Here is a 27,939-nt window from a genome sequence, read left to right on the forward strand (position 1 = left end):
AAGTGATTCAACCCATGATCTCAAAGACTTGAACAGATGAATTGCAGTCATCAGATCCATGTCGGCCTTTTGTAATGCCTCACTTGTCACTTTGAATATGCTTAAGACAGTGCAAAAACTGTGCCATAAATGACATGTCAAGAGTGCCCAATTTTGAGCACAGTTCTGCTGCCTCATTGCGTGTCATGGTTTTCTCCTGTATCAGAAGATATGCTCTGAAGTATAGCCCTGATTTGTGCATAATTATCACAATGGGCTTTAGATGCATCTACACGGCTCCAACTCCAACGTGTTGATGACATCGATTTCAACGGCATATCTACCTTGATGTCTGCATTATTGAAGAATCTGTTCCATCTACGAGTGGAACCCGCACAAAATGCATATAGGGACTGCAGGATGCCGAAGAAATAGACTTGCATGTTGACAGCTGCCTTTAATATTGTTGACACCCACCAAATTGAGAGAATGTGCTGCGCAGGGTATGTAATGGATTAATGGATTTATTTTCCTCAAATGAGCCTGCAGCCCGTTGTAACGCCCTGACATATTGCCTAAATTGCTTAAATTGTCAAGCATAGCCATTACAGTGTCAGCCAGACTCTCCCCTGTGTGACTTAATTGGTACAAAGCCAACAAATCAATAGATTATTTTCCCCTCTTTACTCACAAATCTAAAAATGAATGCCAGCTGGTTAGTGTGTGACAGGTCAGGAGTAGAGTCCACTATTACAGAAAAATACTTTGCCTGCTGTATCTCTGCAGCTATGATAGCTTTTACCCTTACCCTTCTGTGCATACTTATTAATGTGCTCGGCAAGGAAAGGATCAAACTGAGAGATGATTTCCAGAATGCCGAGAAAGTTACCATTGTGTGGTTAGCTTGCTCGTCATGATCGACCACACATTCTTCACCCCTGATTCTCCTCCTGGGCCTGCCTACTTTTGAAGAATGTTTTGATAGATGGAACCTGTCTTAATAAAGACGCCTCCCTCTTCTTTTTTTGTCTTTTTCGTTTGTGTTTAGTACAACCACTTCTCTCACTCATTGTCTTGACCTACAACGACTGATCCCACAGTCTGAGCAAATTTCGACCGCCTTATATGGGCGACTCGGGTTGTGACGTCACGTCACGTGTTGGCCGGTTGCCAAAGGATTGTTTCTAATGTTTTTGTCAATCGACTATACAGCGCAGATACATGCAAACAATAACTGCTATTGAAGTAAATATCTACAAACTCAAAATGAGCCTTTCCATGAACGAACAATGGCTAACAAACAGTGGTTGAAAGAGTACTGAAAATTTGTACTTGAGTACAAGTACTGTTGCATTGCTGATATAACTCAATTACAAGTAAAAGTACTGGTCTCCAAAAAGTATGTACATAATAGAACTTTTCTAAAAAACTACTCAGAGTACTATTTACTAGTTACTTTTTAGCCGGCGATATTTAATGAAATGCCAAAGTATATTCATTCAATCAAATCATAGATCTATGTAGAAAATAGCTACTTCCAACAAAACACTTTAACCTTATTGACGAAGTACATGAATTAGTGGTCACGATACTGGAATTAATAACTTCGATAAGATACCTGGAAAATATCAATATTCAGTATAATTTTCAATACCACAGGGAAAACTGCCACATACTGTAAACAGCCATATAGATATTTTAATACCTCAATTTTTTCCATCCATTTTATCAAGGCAATCATTATTTTCAAGCTTCATAAAGCACAACACTCATTGTAACTGTAATCCTTTTAAAATGGAGCAGTTTACAACATTAGATTACCTTGCACAGATGTATCGTTTCGCTTCATAAGACCCCAATGTATCATCAGAGGCCACGAGTATTCATTTTCTTTCGTCTGTATGTTTTTCCATGCTGGGTAACTTTAACTTTTTTTTTTCAAATGCTTGAAGTGAAAATGTTGTCTTTCCCTAATTTAGGGTGTAGGTTTTTTGGAACTAGGCAGTGTTTATGATAAGAAAAATATGTTTCTCAGTTGTGGTTTTATTGTTACTGTGCGTCAAGTGTTTTAAAGCATTACACAACATTCAAATGCAAACAATGCACCCTGCCAAACCTTATAACTGATCCTATATTTTAAGCTGGAGCTTTCTGCCTCACCGGCGACCATGGTGAAGATTTCCCCTGAGATGAGCGTCAAGATCAGGTCTTTGTGGAGAGCAGGACACCTTTTCTCTGACGTCAGGACATTCTCGGGTGTTCATGTTTCCTTAATGTTCAGTTAATAAATCTACTATGAATTAAAAGAACACAAAATATAAGACAAGTTTACATGCATAGCCTTTCTAATTAGCTATACATAAAAAAACTAAGGGTATATAGTGTTAACGTTTATGTTGCTTCAATCGATGCACATTATAAAGTAATTTCAGTACTGTGATTATGAATTCGTTTGACTACAATGATTCACTTGAATGTATCTGCTGGTTGAAAATGAACTGTTCACTTTCTAACTTTTCTAAGTCTGTGATTATAGCGCCACTTAGCGGTAAACTGCAGCAAATACACGTCCCTAATGTTGTCGCCACGGGAAAGGCAGCGGTGTTATTCTGGTGGAGAACTATCTGTACTTGTTGAGTTAACATGGCTTGATCCGTGTGAGTGGAGCTTCCACTTTATAAGCTGAAAGTGCAACAACATTCAGGGTGGGATGAGTAGAAGTGAGTACATGTGGTGTTGCTGAGAGGGGTTTAAAAAGTGTTTTCTTTGTGTTTAGAAGGAAGTTTTCAGCCAAGCACTGTATACACACACACACATACACGCACACAATGGTGTTGTTCTGAGAGAAAGAGAGGGAGAGAGAGCTTTTTGTTGCTATTTTTTCTCAGCTTTTTGGGAATACTGGATCACAAAATACTGTCAATAAACACCATTGCACTTTTTGACACCAGTGACTGTTCTTACCAACATGCCCCGTCACACTGCTTTACAGACACGCTTGTTTTGCACAGGACACTCAAACACAGAAACAGGAAACAGGAAATACATGAGTTCAGGGAAAGTGAAACTGAAGTGTAGTTGAGCTGTTGTGTGTTTGTGTCTCTGTCTTCATGTTGTAAAATGGCAGAAGTCAGAATATCTCAGGATGAGTTCATGTGTTCAGTGTGTCTGGATCTCCTGAAGGATCCAGTGACCAATTCCTGTGGACACAGTTACTGTAAGATCTGTATTACAGGCCGCTGGGATCAGGAGGATGAGAAGAGAGTCTACAGCTGCCCTCAGTGCAGACAGACCTTCAGTCCAAGACCTGCTTTAGCTAAAAACACCATTCTGGCTGAAATGGTGGAGAAACTAATGAAGACTAAACTTGCTGCTGACTGTTACGCTGGAGCTGGAGATGTGCAGTGTGACGTCTGTACTGGAAGAAAACACAAAGCCGTCAAGTCCTGTCTGGTGTGTCTGAACTCTTACTGTCAGAATCACCTTGAACAACATGAGAGTTGGTTTAAAGGAAAGAGACACAATCTGACTGATGCCACTGGACGACTGCAGGAGATGATCTGCCAGAAACACGACAAGCTCCTCGAGGTTTTCTGCCGCACTGATCAGAAGTGTATATGTTTGCTGTGTATGGATGAACATAAAAACCACGACACTGTATCAGCTGCAGCACAGAGGACAGAGAATCAGGTATGATCTTACAGAGGTCCCATTATCCGCATTTACAGGCTCATAATGTTGTTTATGGCAGTGCTTCTCAATCTTTTTTCAATAACGTACCCCCTATCAATTTTTTTCTCAGCCAAGTACCCCCTGACCGGCCCCAATCATTTGAGATAGAAATAAAAGCTATGACTATGATATAGTGATGTGCCATCATTATGAGATTTATTAAACATTGTACATGGAAAAAACATTTGCAATACTAAACATTTGCAATAATATGTATCATTACCGATAACCGATCATGCAGTTTAAGTACCCCTTGACTGGCCCCAAACATGTTTGATAAAAGAAACCTATATAAGAAATATATATATACAGTGTGTGTATATATATGATGTGTATAACATTTTATCTCAAAAACACTTGTAATAATAAACAACAAACTAAGTTGCACTTATAATTTAGTGCGAAACATCTGCTTGTGCTTCACTGAGGATCTTGGTCATCCTCGGTGGCAGGGAGGACACAGCAGTGATCAGACTTTTTTCCAGGCCCAGTCTGTTTCTCTGCATTGCTTTGATCACAGTCATTGTAGAAAATAATGTCTCACACAAATATGTGGATCCAAAGGGCAGTAGCTGCTGCAAAGCTTTTTCTTCCAGCTCAGGGTACTCCTTATTTCACACACCCAAAACTGTGTTAGAGTGGAGTTTTCATATTATTACGTAGGCCATTGTCAGATGACACATCCAAGAGTTTTTCCTGGTGACGGAGAGGGAGCTTGTTTCTGCTTTCATCGGACAAAAGAAATGGGTTTCTCACCCAACTGAGCTGTGGTGATTTCTCCTCCATGTCAGGAAAGTATGAGTTAAAACTCACAATCAGGTTGGCCAAATGTTCTTCTATGACATTTGGAAGGACTTCACTGGTGCTCTCTCCACATCTTCCCTGGAGAGGAAAGCCTCCACCTGAGAAAAGTAGGTGAGATCCCCCTGTACACATGCTAGTTTCCACAACTCTGCTTTCTTCAGAAAACCACCCACCTTATCATACAGGTTCAGAACGTGGGTGTCCTTGCCCTGCAGACACACATTCAGCTCATTCAATTTGCTGAATATATCTGCCAGATAGCACAGCTTTGCAAGCCAACCTTTATCTTCAAACAGGGTTACATATGGAGATCTTTGCTCTGACAAAAAGGTGTCCACCTCCGCCCGTAGTTCCAACAGCCTGTTCAGTATCCTCCCTCGAGATAGCCAGCGCTCTTCTGTGTGTAGCAGCAGTTGTGTGTATTCAGCTCCCATGTCCTCACAAAGGCGGTGAAACAGTCGTGCATTGAGTGGCCTTGACTTAATAAAGTTAAGTCAAGTCATCTTCATTTATATAGCGCTTTTATCAATGGATTGTTCCAAAGCAGCTTTACAGAGATAAACATATAATTTAAGGTAACAGAGATTGTCTTGGATTTATAGCGGTTCTTGAGTAATGTTATTTCCAGCTAAAGTTAGTTTTGATTGATTCACCTCCATTGAAATGATCATTTGTTATTAAATTAGGGGCCACTAAGACGACACCGTTCTCTCTGAACAGACTTTAAACGCGAACCTGTGATTGATGCTGACGGCGTTCACATGCGTTCACATGCGTTCACATGCACATTAAGAATTGATTCTATAGTTATGTACTTCTGAAAATATGTGCACAGGTTTGTAATTCCATACAACCCATGCCTAAACAAACTACTTGTCTTGCCTATAAATTTAGATACAGAATTTTGTTTTATTTTATCACTTCGGGGTACGCGAGCCGGGTTTCCACAACGCTTTATCTGTAGAGTGGGAAAGGGATCCTCCATAGGGAGAGGATAGTGGACACTTCAGCACTGCATTGTCATCGGGTCCAGGCAAAGCTCCTTCGTCAGATCTGGATACGGCAGGCTGCGGGAAAACCTCGGGATAAACAAAGACATTTACATTTATTCATTTAGCTGACGCTTTTATCCAAAGCGACTTACAATTGCTATATATGTCAGAGGTCGCACACCTCTGGAGCAACTAGGGGTTAAGTGTCTTGCTCAGGGACACATTGGTGTCTCACAGTGGATTCGAACCCGGGTCTCTCACACCAAAGGCATGTGTCTTATCCATGGCGCCATCACCACCCCCCAGACACTAATATTAGCGTAGATGCCATTCTTCTTATGATGTAACGAGTACATCAGGATTTAAGGGAAGTGTTCCCAGTTCCGGCTGACCTAATCTATGCAGCCTAACATTGAATTATAGAAGTCTATAATGTATTATGTGCATGCTAGGTCAAAGAGATGTGTTTTTAGTCTAGCTTTGAACTGACAGACTGTGTCTGCTTCCCGGACAATGGTAGGAAGACTGTTCCAAAGTTTTGGTGCTAAATAGGAAAAGGATCTACCGCCAGCAGTCGATTTAGATATTCTAGGTATTTATCAACTGGCTGGTATTTTGAGATCGCAATAGACGTGAAGGACTATAATGCGTTAAGAGCTCCCTCAAGTACTGCGGAGCTAAACCATTTAGTGCTTTGTAAGTAATCAACAATATTTTAAAATGTATACGATGTTTAATAGGGAGCCAATGCAGTGTTGACAGAACCGGGCTAATATGGTGGTACTTCCTGGTTCTGGTAAGAACTCGAGCTGCTGCGTTTTGAACTAGCTGTAGTTTATTTATTAAGCGTGCAGGGCAACCACCCAGTAGAGCATTACAATAATACGGGTTTGCAATAAGAATCTATTGGCTCAGATCTCGCGTTTGCCGAGGCAGCGCGTAGATTATGGGTCTGCATCTCTGCAATAAGAATCTATGGCTCAGATTGCGCGCTTGCCGAGGCAGCACGTAGATTATGGGTCTGCATATCTCCATAATAAAGTGGCTCTTCTCACGTTTGCCGAGGCAATGTGTAGATAATGGTCCGCAATGTATAGGCTAATATGCACAGGGAACTGGGTAGACGGGAAATTTCCCTTTCTCTCGTTTGTTTGAAAACTAATTTTGTATTCTTTATTGTTTGAGATTATAATATGAGGTCTATATTAATATACTATATTCAGCCTTTAAACTAGGCCGTTTCTACTAGTCTGGTTGATATTTGGCTGCATTTAATTTTTGAAAAAATTAAATATGTACTCATCTTATCCTTGGAGTTAGATGTCTGTATTGATATAGGTATACTATTCAGCTTTTTCATCCAGACGTGTTTACTTGTCTGGTTGATATTTGGCTGTATTTAATTGAGAAAATTAAATATTTACTCATCTGATCTTTGAGGAATCATTTATTTCTGAGGAAATTAATAGTTGTTCCCAGGAGGAAATGGATAACACCTCATTATATGGTGCCCATCTCCCTTCGGTGCCCTCCAGCGAGTTCTAGTCTCAGTGTCTGACTAGCAGATGGGGGGTTTAAGAGGTTAAGAGGTCAGTTCGGTTATTTCCTGCCGGTCATTCGTTTCAGGACGCCGGATTGGCTTCTCAAGCTATACTAGAGACTAGTCTCGAGAGGCTGATTCCTTTTAGTAGTCTCAGCCGTAGTCATTTTGGGATAAAACATATCTTAGGATAGTCGTTATCTCGAAGAAGGCTTCGACTAAGAAGAAGTCCTGACGCTGAGGCTATCAGGCTTCTGAGGGTGGCCCCCTCCGGGGAGAGACGGGTTCGAGAAATCTGTGTCTCCTCGGCACCCTCTGGGGGGGCAACTCTCTGAGGAGGGTCGCAGCGCTGCCAGTTCGGTTGTTCCCTGCTGGTTCGCCGTTTCAGGGTACCGAGGTGTCAGTGTCCCCAAACGATCCTCTGAGGAGGGTCGTAGAACAGTCAGTACAGTTTTCCCTGTCGTTTTGCCGTTACAGGGCACCGAAGTGGCTGTTCGACCAATACAGAGGCCAGTCTCGAGAGACTGGTCCCCTTAATAGATTTTCTGGCAGTTTGTAAGCTACTGCCAAATAGATCTTGTTGGGTCCTGCTCAATATAGAAATGGTTTCAGAATTCAGTTCGGTTCTTCCTCCCAGATTTCTAGGGGTCCTCCCTACGTGAGCAGGCTCTGGTTATGGAGCAAGAAGTACAGACTCTTCTGCGAAAGGAGGCTATAGAAAGGGTTCCTCCTCCCAGTAGGGAGTCAGGGGTTTACAGCCGTTACTTCATTGCTCCAAAGAAGGATGGATGCTTACATTCAAACAGATTGTGTCACAGATTCAGTCTGAGGACTCGTTTGTCGCAATAGATTAAAGGACGCGTCCTTCCATGTAGCCATCCGTCCTCATCACAGGAAGTCCCTTAGGTTCACTTTCGGGGGCGAAGTGTACCAATATGGGGTTCTTCCCTTTGGCCTAGGTAAAACTAGGCCAGTCACTCACTGCGAAACAGTTTCAGAGACTGGTGGGTCTCATGGCAGCTGCGTCCAACGTAATAACTTTTGGCCTCCTGTAAATGAGACCCCTGCAGTGGTGGTTCAGGACCAAGGGGTTTTCTCCGAGGGGAAATCTGTTTGGCATGATCAAGGTCATGAGAGTTCACCATGTGCTTGTCGGCACGAACAACACATCGGTGGTCTCTTTAATAATCCAGGAGCAGACATCCTGTCGAGGCAGGGGCCGAGGCCCGGGAATGGACACTCCACCCCGAGGTGGTGGAGCTCCTATGAAAAACTTTGGTCGAGCAGAAGTAGACCTTTTCGCATCCTAGAGAACACACTGTCCACTGTGGTTCTCACTCAGTCTGCCAGCTCCTCTGGGGCTGGACGCTATGATGCAGATGTGGCCGAGGTCACATCTGTACGCATTTCCCTGATCTCTCTGCTCCAGGGAGTTCTGGAGAGAGTTCGCGGGACGGGGCCCATCATCTGTTATTAGCCCCGTGTTGGCAGGCCCTAGTATGGTTCTCCGACCTAGAGTCTCTCCTCGAAGGCTCTCCTCTGGAGATTCCGCTCGGGGGAGAATTTTTTCCTCAGTCGAGCGGGTTGATCCTTACCCCCGCCCAGAATTGTGGAAACTTTGGGCTTGGCCTTTGAGGGGGCCCAGCTCATAAGTTCAGGTCTATCAACTGAGGTTGTTGAGACCATCCTCCACTTCAGAGCTCCCTCCACGAGGAAACTCTACACCTTGAAGTGGAAATTGTTTACTTCCTGGTGCGGAGAGCACCAGCTGGACCCAGTTATCTGCCCTGTGGTTGCAGTGCTGGAGTTCCTACAGGAGCGTTTCTCCACAGGTCTATCCCCCTCCACACTAAAGGTGTACATTGCGGCCTTAGCTGCTTACCATGTCCCTTTAAGTGGTGTATCCTTGGGGAAGACACCCTGTAGTATGTTTCCTTTGTGGCACTGTGAGGCATCTGACCAAGATACTAGGAGTATGGCTGCCTCAAAGGCTATGACTTGGATCTAGGCTCCACTCCGGGGTCTAGGGTGCTTGCTTAGTGTGCGCAATGAATTCACACGGAACAGGCATTGCTATTATGGCGTAGTGGGTATAGTGTTCCCACAGCGTCTCGATGCAGCTCGAGTTCCCTTGAGAGGGAACATCTCAGGTTACAACTGTAACCCTGGTTCCCTGTGAGGGAACGAGACGCAGCGTTGCCCTCCAGGCCTGTGATCAACTTGCTTCGGCCTATCAGAACCTGGCGCGGTCTGTTGTCAGGTGTGCTTTATTGTTTCCTGGTCGATGACGTCACCCACCTTGACGTCTCGTCTCTCCATTGGACTGATTATACACGTCCTTCACGACAAAATCACGCAGGGGAGTTCCCACAGCGTCTCGACGCAGCGTCTCGTTCCCTCTCAGGGAACCAGAGTTACAGTCGTAACCTGAGACGTTTTCCCCTCTAAGCTCTTGCAGAAAAGTACATTTTTATAAATGTCGTCGATATCCACATATCTCACAAAAGCAACAAGCTGTGCCTTGCCACTGACATCGGTTGACTCATCAAGCTGGAGTGAAAATGCTTCGCCAAGTTTTCCCACGACTTGTTCAACAATATTCGCTCCCATTCTTTCTATTCTGCTGGAAAAGGTGTCATTAGACAACGGCACAGTTTTTAATTTATCCGTGGTATTTTTGTCCATCATTGTCTCAGCTAATACAACAGCGGCTGGGAGTAACAGGTCCTCAGCAATCGTGAACGGCTTTTTTGCTTTAGCCACGTGCAGTGACATTGCATATGACGCCTGGGCTGATGTTGTGGAGATCTAAACTCTAAACTCAGCAAGTTTTCTCTTGAAAAATTCAGGTTGCTTTCCAACATGACACTGATGTTTGGTGGTGAGATGTCTCTGGAGGTGCTCCAGTTTTATTGAGCTGTTAGCTAGTTTCTCCCCACAGAAAAAACACAATGCCTGGGGAGGGTTTCCGCTTGTTGCCGTGAATCCCATCAAAACATACCCCTCCTGATACTGACGGTATTTTGTTGTATTTATTTATTTTTTTAAACTTGCACTAATTGAGGGATATTGTGGCGTTTTCATTCCGTAAGAAAACTCATGACTACAATTTCAGGGAAGTCAGAGATAGTAGGTGCGTTTCCATTACAGATTTATGCTACATTTTTGAATTTATTTCTAAATATCGATAAAAAACTATTGCGAAATAACGGAGTTTCCATCGATGTTATGCGACTAAAACGTCATTTTTTCCTCTCGCAATAAGTCATTACAAAAATCATGGCAACGGATGTTGGTAGGTTTATATATATCTCAGCCACCGCACTAGACAATATTATTATTAATGGAAGGAGACGTGGTGTGTTATCCAAGCATTAATGGCAAGTAAAAACCCTTATACTGTGAACGGCACATATGAGGTGTTTCTCTCTCATATCTGCTCCGAGGTCTTGATTGTGGCATTTCTTTGAGGTTTAGAATCCAGTATTCCTGTAATTCTTTTTCTTTTATGAATTTAATAAAGAACTCTTTCTCTTATTCTGTCCAAACACACCATGCCTTCTAAATCAGGTGACTGTAAATGCGCAAAAATTGTTTCCATTGCAGTTTTGTGAAATATTCCTTTTTCGAATTGCCAAAAAAAAAACAGTTTTTGCGAAAAGTTACCATTGTGCACATTTTCAATTCGCAATTTCAATTTGCGCAATTTGAAGCGTACTGGAAACGCGACTAGTGACACTCATATAGAGAATAACTCCTTCTGGAGGGACTTGTTCATGCTCAAACATAAACTTTACTCACTAAAGACAGATTAACATGGGGAAAAGCATAATACGACCCCTTGAAAACAGTATTTCAGTATTTGGGCTTTAGAAACAAAGACATTCTCCATAATATCTTCTTTTGTGTCCTGCAAGAGAAAACATACACTTTTGGAAAGACATGAGGATGAGTGAACAATGAAGAACTTATATTTCTAGGTGAACTATCTTTATAAATCCAGGCTATAAAACTAGATGAAATAATGTTGGCACTTCTGATTGAACCTATAATCTTATCATGCAATATCTTTAACCCCTCAATCGCACCACTTCACTGATACTGGATTCATATCTGTTTACCTGATGATTAATGTGATGTTTCTCCTGTCATTGGTTTGTCCTTTAGCATCAGCTAAAGGAGACGCAGAGGTCGTTCCAGCAGAGGATCCAGGAGAGAGAGAAAGATCTTCAGCAGCTGAGAGAGGCTGTGGCGTCTCATAAGGTGAGTCTGGAGAAGAAGAGAAGTTTGAGACGTCTCAGTCAGAACTCACTGAAGCCACTGTGTGATTGTGATGTGTGTGTAACAGCGCTCTGCACAGACAGCAGTGGAGGACAGTGAGAGGATCTTCACTGAGCTCATCAGCTCCATTGAGAGAAGCCGCTCTGAGGCGACACAGCGGATCAGAGATCAGGAAAAGACTGCAGTGAGTCGAGCTGAAGGACGACTGGAGCGACTGGAGCAGGAGATCAATGATCTGAGGAGGAGAGACGCTGAGCTGGAGCAGCTTTCACACACACAGGATCACATCCAGTTCCTGCAGGTAACAGAGATCTAGAAGAACAGGAGCATAGTGGACTTGAGCAAGAGACTCACAGAGAAACATTTCATGAGAGCAGAATGAGCCGTTGACTGAAGTGTTGATCTGTGTGTTCGGTTATTATATCATCATCAGTCAGACTCTCATCTGATCTTCTTCTATTGAAAGAGACGCACTTACAAATGCAGTTCAGCTCTGGAAATCTCTGAGGAAACCTTTTTCTGAAAGATATATTGAGCTTCCAAACAAAAAGTTCAAACCTTTTTTTATAACAATGTGAAATCCATGAAGTTGATGGCACCAGTTTCACTACTAAAGATCAACAAGAGCCGCTCAGATCTGCCAGTAGTGCAGGTTATTGATGAAGTGTGGAGGTGATGAGCTTTGATTTCTGTTTTCTGTAGAGTTTCCAGTCTCTCTCCGCTCCTCCTGAATCTACAGACGTAAATGACCATCTCTTCAGTTCTCTCTCCTCTTTTGATGGCGTGAGAGTATCTGTCCGTCAGCTGAGAGACAAACTGGAGGATTTCTGCAAAGAGGAGCTGAAGAAGATCTCTGACAGAGGTAAAGTTCTGCTCTCAGAAATCATCCTCCATCATCTCATATCATGTAGAAGATCATATTAGAAGTGTCTTAGGAACGGATGCAGGGATCATTTTCTCTCATGATAATCACACTCTTCATGTCTGTTGATTTCCGCAGTCACTTTCACCAACATTGTTCCCAGAACCAGGAACGACTTCCTACAATGTAAGTCACTAAGAAAACAAGCAGAGAAACTCACTGAGTGTCTTCATGTTCTTCCTGTAGAAGGAAAAAGAAAACAGGACAGAAGAGTTTTATAGTTGATCATGTATATTAGTGTTTCCCAACGGGGGCGTTCGGAGAACATCAGGGGCAGCTGGAAGCAATATCTTCAAAAGGGGGTGTTGAGGTGTTCTTGTGATGCATTTGTTTGAAGATTTACGAGATGAAACTTGTAATTACTTGCAAAAGAAATGCTCTGCAACATTCTAACTACATTCTACACAACACGAAAGTTCCAAATGCATTTGTCCTGTTGTCAGTAGCGCAAGTGCGTCAGAAATATAACGTAGCATCCGCTCGTCCAGTGTCACTGATTATAATGGGTTCTGTGTGCGTTCACTGTCGTGATTTGGCGTCCAGTGTAGACCGTGTGCGACCTGCCAGTTTTTCACCAATGTGGCCAGATTATACTAGTCAATAGAATGTCTGTGGAGCCCCAACGACCTCCTAAGGGGGGTTTATGGGACATAATGATGATGATGATGATGATGACATGATGGCCAGATTAGATGGTGTCTCACTTCCATAGTGAAGACTATTTACTTTAGTGTTTCCTTCAGCTGCCGAACTTCCTGTGAAAACAACTTCTGCGTTTAGCATATAGACACTTCGATTTTTTTTTCCTTGTTCATGTTTTAGATTGGAAAGATTCATATGAATGCTTCTTGTTTGCTGATTGGCTGCAATTTATGATAATCTACGTAATTAAGGTTTCAGTGCCAAATTTCTAAAAAGTTTATTTAATACTTTCTATTCCCATGGCTTTTTTAAATCCTTGTGAAACTAATGATAATGATATTTATCAGGGGGGCACTCTCTCCTAAACCTACTGTGTGTAAAACAACAGTACGTCCTACAATGCATAATGTATGTCATGTGACTTACTCATACGCAACGCGACGACTTGAAGACACAACAGTACAAATGCAACTATACACTTTACAACCATAATCCTAACAAAGAAGGTTTCAGTCAAATATCTAAGACACAGTATACAAGGACTCTAATAACAGATATAATCAGTATTTAATAATCATCTTCCTTGGTGAAGAATGACAGACTGTGGATCCAATGAAATCTGAAACACACAAAACAGCCTAACCACACACACACACACACACACACACACACACACACACACACACACACACACACACACACACACACACACACACACACACACACACACACACACACACACACACTGTATACAACATGCATTCCTCCATATAGCGTACGTAACAAAGGTTTTTAATGTTTATGAAAGAAGTCTCTTCTGCTGGATTTATTTGATCCACAATACAGTAAAACATATTGTGAAATATCCCTATGATTTTAAAGAAACATTTTCTATTAGAATATTTTAAAATGTAAAATAAAAATGTGGAATGTGTGGAGATGTTTTTCACCTGATATTTTTTGATGCAAATTTTTATTTTTTATTTTTTTAAACGATTTCAAATATGAAAATGCAAAAAGGTCTGCACTTTAAAGATACTTTTATCAGGTTCAAGCAGGAGATTAAAAAAGTACAAACATTTCATCTATTTGCCTTTGTCAGTTAAAAATAAACAAAAAAATCTGCACTTTTACAAAGTGGGACATTGAGCATAACCATTACTAACATTTAAAAAAAAGCAAGATTTAAACTCTCTCTCTCTCTCTCTCTCTCTCTCTCTCTCTCTCTCTCTCTCTCTCTCTCTCTCAAATCTATTACAGATTGACATTTTTTTTCCAACAATATCTTTATTTTCAAACATAATAACATTACATAAACTCAAAAAACTCTTGCCCCACAACCCACAGAGCTTTGTCCATCGGACTATCCAAAACATGACCTCCTAACACCAATAACTAATACAAATGAATAACTAAAAACAAAGGAAACAAAAATATACAATACAATAATAAAACAAATGCTACATAAAAAAAAAAAGAATTAATGAAGAGAATAAGTACAAAACCTACCATGCACAGTTCTCACCAGTGTGCACTACACATGAATTAGTAAACATTTTCCAAGTGAACTGCAGGTTACTTATGGATCGTCCCCAGACATCTCCACCAAACGACATAAGTCTTTATTAGCAAGAAAGTTACTAAAGGGGCCCCAGATGCTATCAAAAATTTGTAACTTTCCTCTGATTGCATACGTGATCTTTTCTAAGGGCAGCGTTGCTATTAATTCTGAAAGCCATCTACCTATCCTTGGTCTAGCCACCTCTTTCCAGGAAATAGCAATAACTCTTTTGGCCAGCAACAAACCTATATCTAAAAATATTCTATGCTTATTTCTTATGCTACAGTTAGCTGGATAGATACCCAATAGAAACATTTTGGGCTCTAAATGTAATTTTATCTCTAAAATTTCCTCAATACACTTTTTCACTTCTCCCCAAAATTCTTTAATTTGAGAACAATGCCACAAACAATGGAAGATCGTGCCCTTCTCCTTGTCACATTTTATGCAAACATCCGGTATGTCGTTATTAAATTTGTTAAGTTTAACTGGGGTCATATAAGAACGCATTAACCAGTTGTACTGCAAAAGTTTTAAACGTGAGTTCACAGTTTGTCTTTGTGCCTTGATACACGCCCTTTCCCACTCCTCAATGGAGATATTCTCCTGTAGGTCCTCTCTCCAGGACTCAAGTTTATGTACTGATGATTCTGAGGATTCACCAACCAGTTCATTATATATTTTGGAAATCACGCCCCATCCCTGGCAGTCGCTCACCATAATTTCTTCGAACTTTGATAAGCTAGGAATGGACAAGGACTGATTATGTTGAGTTCTAATAAAATCTCTCAGTTGTAAATATCTGAAAAACTGGCTGCGAGCTATGTCATGCTTGACAACAATTTCGTCAAAAGACATCAGATGTGTACCGCCAGGGCTATAAAGATCTCCTATTTTTTGTAACCCCTGATCAGCCCAAATTTTAAACCCCCCCTCACCCCCTCCTGGGGGGAAGAGATCATTTCCCCATATTGGACTAAATACTGAGAGCGAGTCAGCTACTTGGAGATATTTCTTGACCTGTTGCCACACGCTAATCATATTTTTAACCATAGGGTTTTTGGTGATATTTTTAAGTTTCTTAAACTTAGCTGAGTACAGGTAAATGGGCAAAGGCAACTTCAATGTATCGCCTTCCATTTCTCTCCAAAGTGGCACATTCTCCTCAGAATAGTAGAGCATCATTGTTCTTATTTGCTCCGCCCAGTAGTACCATAGTGGATTTGGGCATTTAAGCCCGCCTCTATCATAAGGCAAGTACAACAATGAAAGGTGCTGTCTGGAGCGTCTATTGTTCCATAGAAACTTAATGAAAAGTGTCTTCAGCTGAGAAAATAAGTTGCTTGGTGGAGGCAAAGGCAAATTTTTAAACAAATACAACAGTTTAGGAAGTACATTCATTTTGAGAGTATTTATCTTCCCCATTAACGACATTGGTAAAGCAGCCCATCTATCTAAAGAAGTTGAGATCCCTTGCATAACTGGTCTATAATTACTTTCCAAGATATTGTTAAGCAATGGGACATTTTGAACGCCTAAATAAGAGAAGCAATTGACGAGCTTAAATTGTGATACTACATGAGTTGGATTTTCCCTGTCTACTTGGTTTAATAGCATAATGGATGTTTTAGACTTATTAATCTTATAACCTGAGATCTTGCCGAACTTCCTAAACAAATCTGGCAAAGCCGGGATGGATTTGTTAGTATTTTTGAGAAAAACAATTATGTCGTCTGCATATAAAGCTAAACGATGCTTCGTCCGTCCTATAGTTATTCCAGTCATGTGACCTCACTGCAATTGCAAGGGGTTCAATTGCCATAATGAACAGCAATGGAGACAAAGGGTCCCCTTGTCTACACCCTCTCTTTATTTTTATAATTTTTGAAATATTACTGTTAGTTAAAATTTGTGCATATGGTTCCTTATAAAGTAATCTTATCCAATCACAAAACGTCTCCCCCAAACCAAAGCGAGCCAAAACCTCAAACAAATAAGACCATTCCACTCTGTCAAATGCTTTTTCAGCATCGAGTGACAGCAAAGCAGTATCTGGGGCCTCCTTCTGATGATAAAGAATATTTAAGATCCTTCTGACATTATGGAAGCCTTGTCTGCCACGAATAAACCCGTTCTGGTCCCTCCCAATTATTGTAGTTATTATGTCTTCGATTCTTTTTGCTAAAATCTTACAAAGTATTTTCAAATCTGCATTTAGCAGGCTAATAGGTCTGCAGTTTTCACATTTGTTAGTTGGTTTACCTGCCTTCGGGAGCAGGGTAATTAATGCTCCTCTTAACGATGACGGCAAGGTGCCATTTCGGAAGGACTCTGTAAACATTTCAAAAATTGGAGTTAACAATTTATTTTTAAATTTTTTATAGATTTCAATTGGGAGACAATCAGGTCCGGGAGTTTTCCCTGCTTTAATGCTGTCAATTGCTAAAGAAATTTCCTCTACAGTGATATCTTTTCCCAAATTTGCCTTAAGAATTTCTGGTTCCTTGGGTATATTTATACTATTTAAAAATGCTTTAAGTTCAGAACTTTCATTAATTATTTCAGAACTATAAAGACCCTCATAAAATGTCTTGAAGGTTTCATTAATCTCTGTTGGATCTACAAAGGGTTCTCCTTGATCGCTCAGCAGTGAGATTATAACTTTTTCGCTCTGTAGCTGCTTAAGTCGCCTTTCCCCGAAGAACTTTCCCAGGTTTTTCACCCTGATCATAGAAAGATTGCTTAAGTCGCAACAGACTGGCCACCGCTCTTGATGCATATAATTCGTTATATTGTGCTCTAAGCAGCAATAGCTTTTGATGAGATTCTGTTGACCTTGTTTGATAATATTCATTTTCCATTTCCGTTATATTTGTCTCCAAATGTTTTGCCTTTTCAAAAGTCGATCTTGCTTTAGAGCTTGTGATGCTAATTATTTGACCTCTAATATAAGCCTTAAAGGCCTCCCATGTTGTACTTGCTGAAATTTCTGTTGTATTAGTTTCAAAATAGAACCCGATTTGTTCATCCAGAAAAGAGACAAAGCCGGGGTCAGTCAGCCACTTTGGTTTGCAACGCCAAATCCTAGCATCTTTAACTAGCTTTGAGTCTCGATATACCAATGAATTGGGAGCATGATCTGAAATTAGGATAGCATCATAAGTACATTCCTTGATTTTGTACCTTAACTCTGCAGATATCAAGAAGAAATCAATTCCTGAATAGGACTTGTGTGTACCGGAGTAGCACGAAAACTTTAAATCGTCAGGATTTTCTTCCCTCCAGATATCTATTAGATTCAATTCTTTCATAAAGTGATATATAGTTACCCTGCTACGAATGTGAGAATCTACAGCTCCAGAGCTCCTATCCTTTGCCGGATCTAATGCACAATTAAAATCACCCACCGCCACACATTTACCAGGAAGATTGGATAAAATAAGAAAAAAGTTTTGAATAAAAGTTGGGATCATCTATATTTGGTGCATAGATGTTCGCCAAGATAATTTGCTCTTTTAGTATAATTCCTTGAATAATAAGGTATCGTCCAAATTTGTCGTTTATAACCTTATTCACCTAGCCTGTCTCCGCCCTCCTACGCACTTCCGCTCAATTTCATTTTCCTTCAGTACTACGTGTGGGATTGCGCTGTAGACTTTGGTTTTCTCCGATCAATTTTTTACCGGGCCAAACAGCGAACAGAGGGAGTGGCTGAGAACGATGACGTTGATGTCGACTAGTGCGTTATTTTGAGTTGTAGTTCAAAATAAGAAAGATGCGAGCGAAGCTATTCGGTCCGTTGTGGCAACGCTGCCGAATATCTAGAAGTTAAAGCCGGAGCAAGAACAATCTTTGCTTAGTTTTGTGTTTATGGCCATCCTCCCACGGGGTTCGGGAAAAGACATATGTCACGACCAAACGTTAGCGATTGGTTATGGCAGATAGAGTGACTCTGGGCAGATCCAATAGTTTTAGACTTCAATAGAATACCCGCCTACAAGGAAGTTAACGCTTGTCAATGGAGCGGTGCCAGACTCTCTGTACAAATGAAATGTACGAGAGTCTGGTAGAACCAGGCTATTATTCACCTGGAATGGTATTGACTCATGCACCAAAATAGTGACAGCCCTAGCCTGAGAGTTAAACGATGCAGAAAAAACCTTGCCTCTCCATCTCCTCCTGATTCTCAAATCCTCGTTGTACATCAGGTGTGTTTCTTGAAGAAACACAATATTAGACTGCATTAATTTTATCCTGTTCATGACTTGTTTAGTTTTCTTAAGTTTTCGTAACCCCCTGCAGTTCCATGATGTAATTTTAATTTTTATCTCACTAGACAATTTGCATAGCTTGTATAGTTGTACTCCCCAAACCTTTATGCTTGTAAAAAATAAAAAATGAAACAAACAAAAAACTAAAATTACCCATAATTCAGTCCGGTCCCCCTACTGACCTGATCCGTTTGATGAAGTCCTTCGCCTCGACATGGTTGTTAAAGATGTGAGGCCGTTCTTTATAAGTCACCAGCAGTCGGGCAGGAGGGATGATGCCATATCGGAGACCCATTAAACGGAGCTGCCGTCTCACCTCGTCAAACTGCTTTTGCTTCTTGTGAACACCTGCCGCCACGTCTTGGTAAAATCCCACTTTATGGTTCTTGTAACGCACGTTTCTTTTTGTCTTGGCTGCTTTCGTCACCAGTTCTTTATCCCTGAAGTCCAAAAACTTCATTATCAGCGTTCGGGGTGAGGGGTTATTGTGTGTTCCTGGTCCGATTCTATGAGACCTCTCCACTGTTAATTTGGTGCGCCCCAACGGCAGTTCCTGTGCATCCGGTAGCCAGCTCTCCAAAAAGGCACACATGTCGTCCCACTCCGCTCCCTCAGGCAAATTGACCAGCCTCAGATTGGAGCGCCTTGATCTCGTCTCCAGGTCCAGAAGTTTTTCCTCCATGTCCTTGTTTTTATTTTCTAGGACACTTTTGTTTGGAGCGAGGTGACGTTATCTTCAGTTGTCGAAATCCTTGTTTCTGCCTCGGTGACACGCTCTGCACAGTCAGTGATATCTTTCCTGACACTTTCAATCGCGGACAATATGCCATCAAACCTGGTGGAAAACGTCTACGGTTACGTATGTAACCCTCGTTCCCTGAGTAGGGAACGGAGACGTTACGTCGGATGACGACGAATGGGGTTTCGCTTAGAAAGCCTATCAACTTCGAGTATTACAAAACGAGCCAATGGCAAGGAAATTCCATGGGTCTGCGGAATTTGCATGGCGTAACTCCGCCCCACCTCGTGGGTATAAAAGGAGGAAGCCGGCAGCAAGCAGATATGTTTCTTCGCTGAGGAGCCAAGACTGAGCTCAGGCGATCCCCGCGGTACAGCGGAAAGTGGCAGGCAGACATAACGTCTCCGTTCCCTACTCAGGGAACGAGGGTTACATACGTAACCGTAGAGGTTCCCTTTCGTTGTCACTCCGAGTTACGTCGGATGGCGACGAATGGGGTTACCAGTCTAATCACGCCACCTTCTCAGCTGTCTTCCAGTGCCCTGCGTAAATCGAGATCCCTGTCAGCCTGGACAAAGGACTCCATTTATCACAGGAATACCAAGGTACACTGGGAAGCATATCCCAAGCTTATGGGAAGTATGCAATTAATGCCAGCCCGGAGGGGGGGGGACTTAGAGAATACACATATGACCCGAAGGAAGCATATGGAAAACACTGGGGTGTCCAGCCGCAGGTGGAATATTTCAACCCCAGGGGTGGCAAGGTGGCTTGCCAAGGGAAAGACACACGCTCAGAGAGGCTTACAGTGGAAATACACATGTGGGGGTCGCTCAGAGGAGGGACCATGCACACGGGAGGCACCTAGCCGACGCGCAGGCAATAGACACTGGCGCCGACGTCAGGAGTGCTGGAGGAGCTCAGGGCTTTCGGAGAAGCTCACCTGAGGAAAATATCGCACGTATCCAGTCCGTGGAGTGGAATGGCGAGCAAGCGAAGACACCTGAGCGGGTCCGGTACTAGCTGGTTGAAGCGAGTACACGAGAGGACACAGGCTCCACTCGGAGATTATAGAATCTGGCGAATGTGTTAGGTGTCGCCCAGCCTGCAGCTCTGCAGATGTCTGTTAGCGAGGCGCCATGCGCTAAAGCCCAAGAGGACGCCACACTCCGGGTGGAGTGGGCAGTCACACCAAGGGGGCACGGTCGACCTTGCTGCTGGTAAGCCAAAGCAATGGTGTCCACTATCCAGTGAGACAACCCTTGCTTGGAGAGAGCCTTTCCCTTCAGCTTCCCACCATAACAGACAAAGAGCTGGTCTGAGGTCCTGAAACACTGCGTTCTGTCTACATAGGCGCGGAGAGCGCATACTGGACAGAGCAGTGCCAAGGCTGGGTCTGCCTCCTCCGAGGGCAGCGCTTGCAGGTTCACCACCTGGTCCCGAAAGGGAGTGGTAGGAACCTTGGGCACGTATCCAGGCCGGGGTCTCAGGATCACGTGAGAGGAAGCCGGCCCAAATTCCAGGCACGCTTCGTCAACGGAGAAAGCGTGCAGGTCCCCAACCCTCTTGATAGAGGCCAATGCAACCAGGAGCGCTGTCTTCATAGACAGGAACTTAAGCTCGACTGATTGCAGGGGCTCAAAGGGAGCACTCTTCAGGGCAGTTAGAACCACTGAGGGGTCCCAAGAGGGAACGAGAGGAGGACGAGGAGGATTTAGTCTCCTCGCTCCTCTCAGGAACCTGATGACCAGGTCGTGCTTCCCCACCGACTTACCTTCGATGAGGTCATGATGTGCGGCAATGGCGGCAACATAGACCTTCAGGCTCCAGCCCCTGTTGAAGGAAGGAAAGCACAACACTGATCGAGCATCTCCGGGGGTCTTCTCGGTGAGAAGAGTACCAGTTGACGAAGTGGTTCCACTTCAACGCATAGACGTGTCTCGTGGACGACGCTCTAGCCGAAGTGATGGTAGCCACCACCGCTGGTGGTAGGGTACTCAAACCTGCCTCGTCCCATCCAGGAGCCACACGTGGAGGTTCCAAAGATCGGGACGAGGGTGCCATAGGGTGCCCCGTCCCTGAGAAAGAAGGTTCTTCCTCAGAGGGATCGGCCAGGGAGGTGCTGTCGCGAGGAGTACTAGTTCGGGGAACCAGGTCCGGTTGGGCCAGTAAGGGGCAACCAGAATGACCTGCTCCTCGTCCTCCCTGACCTTGCGCAAAGTGTGTGCAAGAAGGCTCACTGGGGGAAACGCATACTTGCGGCCCTGCGGCCAGCTGTGCGCCAGAGCATCCGTGCCGAGCGTGCCCTCGTCAGGGAATAGAACTGGGCGCAATGGGTCGAGTCGTGAGAGGCAAACAGATCTATCTGCGCGTCCCCGATCTGGTCCCAAATCAGCTGAACCGACTGGGGATGGAGTCGCCATTCTCCAGGGAGGGGCTGAAGCTGTGAGAGCTCGTCGGCTGCACAGTTCAGCGCTCCGGGAATGAAGATGGCTCGAAGCGACCTCAGATGCTTCTGACTCCATAGGAGGAGGTGGCGAGCGAGTTGTGACATACGGCGGGAGCGTAGACCACCTTGATGGTTGATGTACGCTACAGTGGCGGTATTGTCTGAACGGACTAGTACGTGTTGACCCCTGAGCAACGCCCGGAAGCGGTGCAGGGCAAGGCGTACTAACAACAACTCGAGGCAATTGACATGCCACAGCCGCTGGGGTCCTGTCCAGGAGCCCGCAGCAGCATGTCCATTGCACATGGTGCCCCAGCCCGTGGTGGAGGCATCTGTTGAGACAACAACATGCCGGGAAGCTCGTGCCAGGGGGACACCGGCCCTGAGAAAACCGAGGTTCGCCCACGGGGTGAAGAACTGACGGCAGGTCGGAGTAACTGGTACTCGGAACGTGCCGTGTTGCCATGCCCACCTCGGGACTCGGTCGCGAAGCCAAAGCTGAAGCGGTCTCATATGAAGCAATCCGAGCGGCGTGACCGCGGCTGCAGATGCCATATGCCCCAGGAGCCTCTGAAAAAGTTTCAGTGGAACCGCACTCTTGCCCTCGAATTATCTTAGGCAAGTCCGCAGTGACTGCGCGCGCTCGCTCGTAAGCTGCGCGGACATGGCGACCGAGTCGATGTCCATACCGAGAAAAGAGATCCTCTGCACGGGGCAAAGTTTGCTCTTCTCCCAGTTGACCCGAAGGCCCAGACGGGCTAGGTGCCGAAGCACTAGGTCCCTGTGTTCGCAAACCTGATCTCGAGAGTGAGCTAGGATCAGCCAGTCGTCGATATAACTCAGGATGCAAACCCCTTGTTCTCGAAGGGGAACAAGGGCCGCCTCGACGACCTTCGTGAAGATGCGAGGAGACAGGGCTAGCCCGAAAGGGAGAACTGCGTATGCCTGCCCCTCGAAAGCAAACCGGAGGAACGGTCTGTGTCGAGGAAGAATGGAGACATGAAAGTAGGCGTCCTTCAGGTCGATCGCTGCAAACCAATCCTGGGGCTGTATGCATTCGAAAACGCGTTTGGCGGTGAGCATCTTGAACGGCATCCTGTGAAGGGAGCGGTTCAGCACGCGCAAGTCCAGGATTGGCCGTAACCCACCGGTTTTCTTGGGGACAATGAAGTAGGGGCTGTAGAAGCTGGAGGGAGCTAGAAGCATCTCAGCTGGAGGGACAGTCTCGATTGCACCCTTCGCCAGCAGGGTGGCAATCTCTGCTCTCATGATAGGGGCATTGCCACCGACCAAAGTGGAGCGGACTCCCCTGAAGCGGGGAGGAGACCGTGCGAACTGAATCGCATAGCCGAGCCTGACGGTACGCGCGATCCAGTGGGACAGACGGGGAAGCTCTAGCCAGGCTCCCAGGAACTGAACCAACGGGATCATGCGAGCCACAGGCGTCCCCCCGGAGGGGCAGCGAAACGGAGTAACTGGCCCAGATGTGGACGGCATAGCGGCCCGGAGAGGGGGCACAGTTAGCAACCGCGCCCTGGCAGAGGGGGCCAGGGGAGGACCAGGCTGGTCGTCCCGGGGGGGGCCTGCTCTGCCAGGGGTCTGGCGACAGAGGGGGACAGGGGCGAAGCGGTCCGTGGACGGCACGCCGTGTCAACCGCCTCTGGGACAGAGGGGGGCGAGGAGAGCACGGCTTGTGGGCGGCGCTCTGTGTCGCCCGAGAACTCTGTGAGCTCAGGGAAGAGGGGATTGTTTCTGACTTTAACCACATTAGGGTGCTGCCCACCCGTGGGTGAGCAGCGGGGAGTGGAGAACAAAAGATTCTCCCCCGGCCCTCCACCGGGGGAAGGAGTGGTCCTGCTACCACCTCCTGAGAAACAACCATCATCCCTGAGCAGCCCGTCTCAGGAGCGCCGCTTGGCCCGGCGTTTAGCGGGGGGCGGGGCAGGAGAGGGCTGTGGCACCTTCTTACGGCTTCCTCCGCGACCTGCCCTGGGTGGAGGCTGCTGCGTGGTCCGGGCGGGAGGGGCGGGAGCCGCAGGAGGGCACCCTCGGCGGGAAACAGGTCGAGGCGTCTGCCCGGCCGGCAAGGTGGAGGCAGCAGCGGGCCGGCGGGCAGAATGTGTCTGATGGCCTCGGTCTGTTTCTGGGCAGTTGAAAACTGTTGGGCAAAGTCTTCAACTGCACCTCCGAAGAGGCCGGCCTGGGACAAGGGGGCGTTAAGCAGACGGGTCCGCTCAGCGTCCCACATGTCAGCCAGGTTCAGCCACAGATGTCGCTCCTGGACCACAGCTGTGGACATCACCAAACCCAGGGAGCGCGCGGTAACCTTCGTCGCCCGGAGAGCAAGGTCGGTCGCGGCGCGCAGCTCATCAAAGAGCCCTGGGTTTGTCCTACCCTTGTGCATGTCTCTGAGCATCTGGGCCTGGTAGACCTGCAGAGTGGCCATAGCATGCAGTGAAGCAGCCGCCTGTCCCGCCGCTCTGTAAGACTTCGCCACCAGGGTCGACGAAAATCTACAGGCTTTGGATGGGTGCTTAGGCTCGCCCCGAGAAGAAGCACTCTGAGGACATAGTTGCATGGCAACAGAGCGTTCAACCGGGGGAAGCCCAGTGTACCCACGGGCAGCTGCCTCATCGAGGGGAGGAAAGGCGGATGAGACCAGCGAGCAGTCCCGAGAAGACAGGGGGGTCTTCCAGGACTTCGAGATCTCATCATGCACATCCGGGAAGAAAGGTATTGGGGTTTGCCGAGGACGAGGGTCGGCGGCCTTACCCAAAAACCAATCGTCCAGCCGCGAGCGCTCAGGACAGGGTGGAGGCCTCCACTCAAGTCCGATGCTCGCGGCTGCCCGGGAAAGCATGGCCGTCATCTCCGGATCAGACTCGAGCACAGCCGTATGCACACTGGAAGGTGGCAGCTGTGACGAGCCCTCACTTCCAGAAGAGTCAAACCCGCCTAGTGATGCTGCAACAGACATGGCATCTTCCTCTGTAGCTTCAACTGAAACACGCGGGCCACCAGAGGGTAGACCCGCGGGAATCAGCAGTTCACTAGCGGGCACCGTCATTGAAGAGGGGGGCTGGGGTCGCGGACACATAGTCGGCGCCTTGTTCCAGACCGTAACCCTCAGGTCACCCTGGCCACCAGCCGCAGGACGGGGGGTGGATGAGGGGACTCTCACTCTTGCGAGTTCACGGAGTCTCGACCGTAATGACGCGATGGTCATGTTCCCACAGAGAGAACATGAGTCATCCACGAGCGCTGCTCTAGCATGATCAATGCCCAAACATACTATGCAACGCTCGTGCCCATCAGAGTCCGATACCAATCTGCAGCAACCAGAAGTACACGGGCGAGACATCTTTAAAAAGACGTGCCACGTGTAAGCTCTTTTAGTGAGAGAAAACTCAAGTGTTGAAGCACCCGGGGAGAAACGCACCGACTGGCAGACCACTGCAACAGATCAGCAGGAAGCACGCTCTCGCCGTAGATCGCCGTCACACCAACACTCGAGGTACTCGTTTGTAAAGCTGACAATTCAGAGATGGCTTGAGGAGAGAAGAATACACTTGGCTCCGAAGCGAAAACATATCTGCTTGCTGCCGGCTTCCTCCTTTTATACCCACGAGGTGGGGCGGAGTTACGCCATGCAAATTCCGCAGACCCATGGCATTTCCTTGCCATTGGCTCGTTTTGTAATACTCGAAGTTGATAGGCTTTCTAAGCGAAACCCCATTCGTCGTCATCCGACGTAACTCGGAGTGACAACGAAAGGGAACTCCGTTTTCATGTCGTTTATAGCAGTCAGAATGGAATCTGCCATATGACCGGACCCTCCCTCCGCCGTATCATTACTTTTGTCCGGCGATTTTTCCTCAGGAGTCGAGCTAGCCTCGTTGGAGTCCATGGCTTCGAGGTTAGCCGCGGATTTCTTGCTAACGTTAAAGTTAGCTCTCGTAAACTCAGATAATTTTGCTTGAAGGGTTTTATTCCACCCCTGACCTACTTTCTTCTGTGACAACGGCATTACCCTTAGTTTATCTATAAATATGGAGGTTTTGTACCCGTTCAAAACCAATATTTAAGAAGGAATTAGTCAACAGGGTAGAGGAGCAGATTAACGTGCGTTCACTCAGCTCGTCGCCATACCGGAAGTGATTGACATTTATTAAGTGTATTATTATTGTTGGTTGCTTGGCAACAGGCCTGAGAGTTGAGTACCGAACTCAGGATTTCCTCACTACAGATCAGAGGAGATTTTGTAAGATGATAAGAATCCTAAATCAAGTTAAGATTTGTTTCTGTAAAAAAAATCCTAAATTAACTTCTGTTCTGAACTAAATAAATGATGATTTGCACAGTATATCTGGTGAACTGCACTGAGACACTGCTGATATATTGAACATGAAGAGTTCAGCTATAATAAAAGATCAGACAGATTCATAATTCCTGATTCTGATGCGTTTTCTCTCCATCAGATTCCCATCAGTTCACTCTGGATCTGAACACAGTGAATAAACGCCTCCGTCTGTCTGAGAGGAACAGAGTGATTACTAACACTGACACAGAGCAGCCGTATCCTGGTCATCCAGACAGATTTGATGATGTGTGTCAGGTGTTGTGTAGAGAGAGTGTGTGTGGACGCTGTTACTGGGAGATTGAGTGGAGTGGATATGGTGTGTGTATATCAGTGTCATATAAGAGCATCAGCAGGAAGGGATCTGGTGATGAGTGTGTGTTTGGATATAATGATCAATCCTGGAGTTTGGACTGTTCTTCCTCCAGTTACTCATTCAGACACAATAATATAGTGACTAAACTCCCTGTAAAGCCCATCAGCAGGAGAACAGGAGTGTGTGTGGATCACAGTGCAGGAACTCTGTCCTTCTACAGCGTCTCTGACACAATGAGCCTCATACACACAGTCCAGACCACATTCACTCACTCACTCTATCCTGGGTTTGCTGTTTATCCTGGATCATCAGTGAAACTGTGTTGATGAATGAGAACAGACTATAGAGATTCTACCCATAATGCTTTGAGCTGCATGATAAATCAGTAACAGTGAGATGTTATAGAGTCTCTTATTTTCTCTTCATTACATTAATTCTACAGCTGAACTTCTGTCTGTGAAATAACATGTCAGAATAAATGTGTGTAATGAATCCTCATATAGACAGTACGATCAGTGTGTGTTTGTGAGTCATGATGAGTGACGGTGTGTATTTTCTCAAACTTTATTTTATTTATTACAAATTAAAATTACAGTCATTCAGTTCTTACTGTAGTGTGACAAATCATTTTTATATGACTATCAAAATTACCTTTGAATTGAAATGATCACACAGGATTCATTAAAAATGTGTTATTTCATTAAATAAATTGTGTAAAATTGATAAATAAAATTTCCAGTTATTAATAAATGTAAAATATATAAACCCAGATCATCTGATCATACTGTAATCCTTTGATCAGTGAAAGTATGAGCATAATTATTATAATCCAGTTTACATTAAATAAACCTCCTCGTGAACAGAACTGAATTTACAGACCTGAGACTCTGACAAGATAAAGATAAAGATACTGAGATAAGATTAAAAAACAAGGATTGAGTCGAATCATCATCAGTTAAATCTAGAATACTCAGAAATATATGAAGTTTGAAAGAAGGAAAACTGTAACCTGACCCATGTGATCTATGATTTCGGTCTCTGATCTCTTGTGTTTGTCATTTGCTTCCTTGTTCTTATTTTTATAATGACCCAAATATCTACATTGTGATACATTGTTATTGTTGTTATTATTTGAAATAAAATGTCATATCTTGAATTAAGATTTTGGTCAAATCGCCCACTCCTTGATTTCTGCTTTATTAATTCATACACTGCTTTAACATGCAACACATTTTAGCTATTTGAATATTGTAATATCTGGTATAGAGCTGTGATACGTCCACTTCATAACATGTGTAAATCTATGGTTATAGTGCCACTTACTGGTCAAGTGTGACGACCACCTGTGAATGCA

General features: G+C 44.8%; 1 protein-coding gene across 1 annotated transcript; it reads left to right on the forward strand.

Annotated features, from left to right (window-relative positions):
* The first annotated feature begins 3,033 nt into the window (after positions 1-3,033).
* On the forward strand, positions 3,034-27,742 carry LOC143714428 (tripartite motif-containing protein 16-like). The gene is made up of 6 exons (XM_077205610.1): positions 3,034-3,669; positions 11,215-11,310; positions 11,396-11,629; positions 12,031-12,190; positions 12,329-12,376; positions 26,391-27,742. Exons 1-6 carry the CDS (start codon positions 3,100-3,102, stop codon positions 26,909-26,911), a joined length of 1,629 nt encoding a protein of 542 aa, XP_077061725.1. The 5' UTR covers positions 3,034-3,099; the 3' UTR covers positions 26,912-27,742.
* Positions 27,743-27,939: the final 197 nt, after the last annotated feature.

The sequence above is a fragment of the Siphateles boraxobius genome, unplaced genomic scaffold (assembly GCF_051911475.1).
Source record: "Siphateles boraxobius isolate OS27281-9 unplaced genomic scaffold, OSU_SipBor_1 54, whole genome shotgun sequence".
In the NCBI taxonomy this organism is placed as follows: Eukaryota; Metazoa; Chordata; class Actinopteri; order Cypriniformes; family Leuciscidae; genus Siphateles; species Siphateles boraxobius.

Coding starts and splice junctions, on each gene's coding strand:
- LOC143714428 (XM_077205610.1), top strand. CDS start 3,100: ATGGCAGAAGTCAGAATATCTCAGGATGAGTTCATGTGTTCAGTGTGT. Junction 3,670..11,214: donor CACAGAGGACAGAGAATCAG/GTATGATCTTAC, acceptor TTTGTCCTTTAG/CATCAGCTAAAGGAGACGCA. Junction 11,311..11,395: donor AGGCTGTGGCGTCTCATAAG/GTGAGTCTGGAG, acceptor TGTGTGTAACAG/CGCTCTGCACAGACAGCAGT.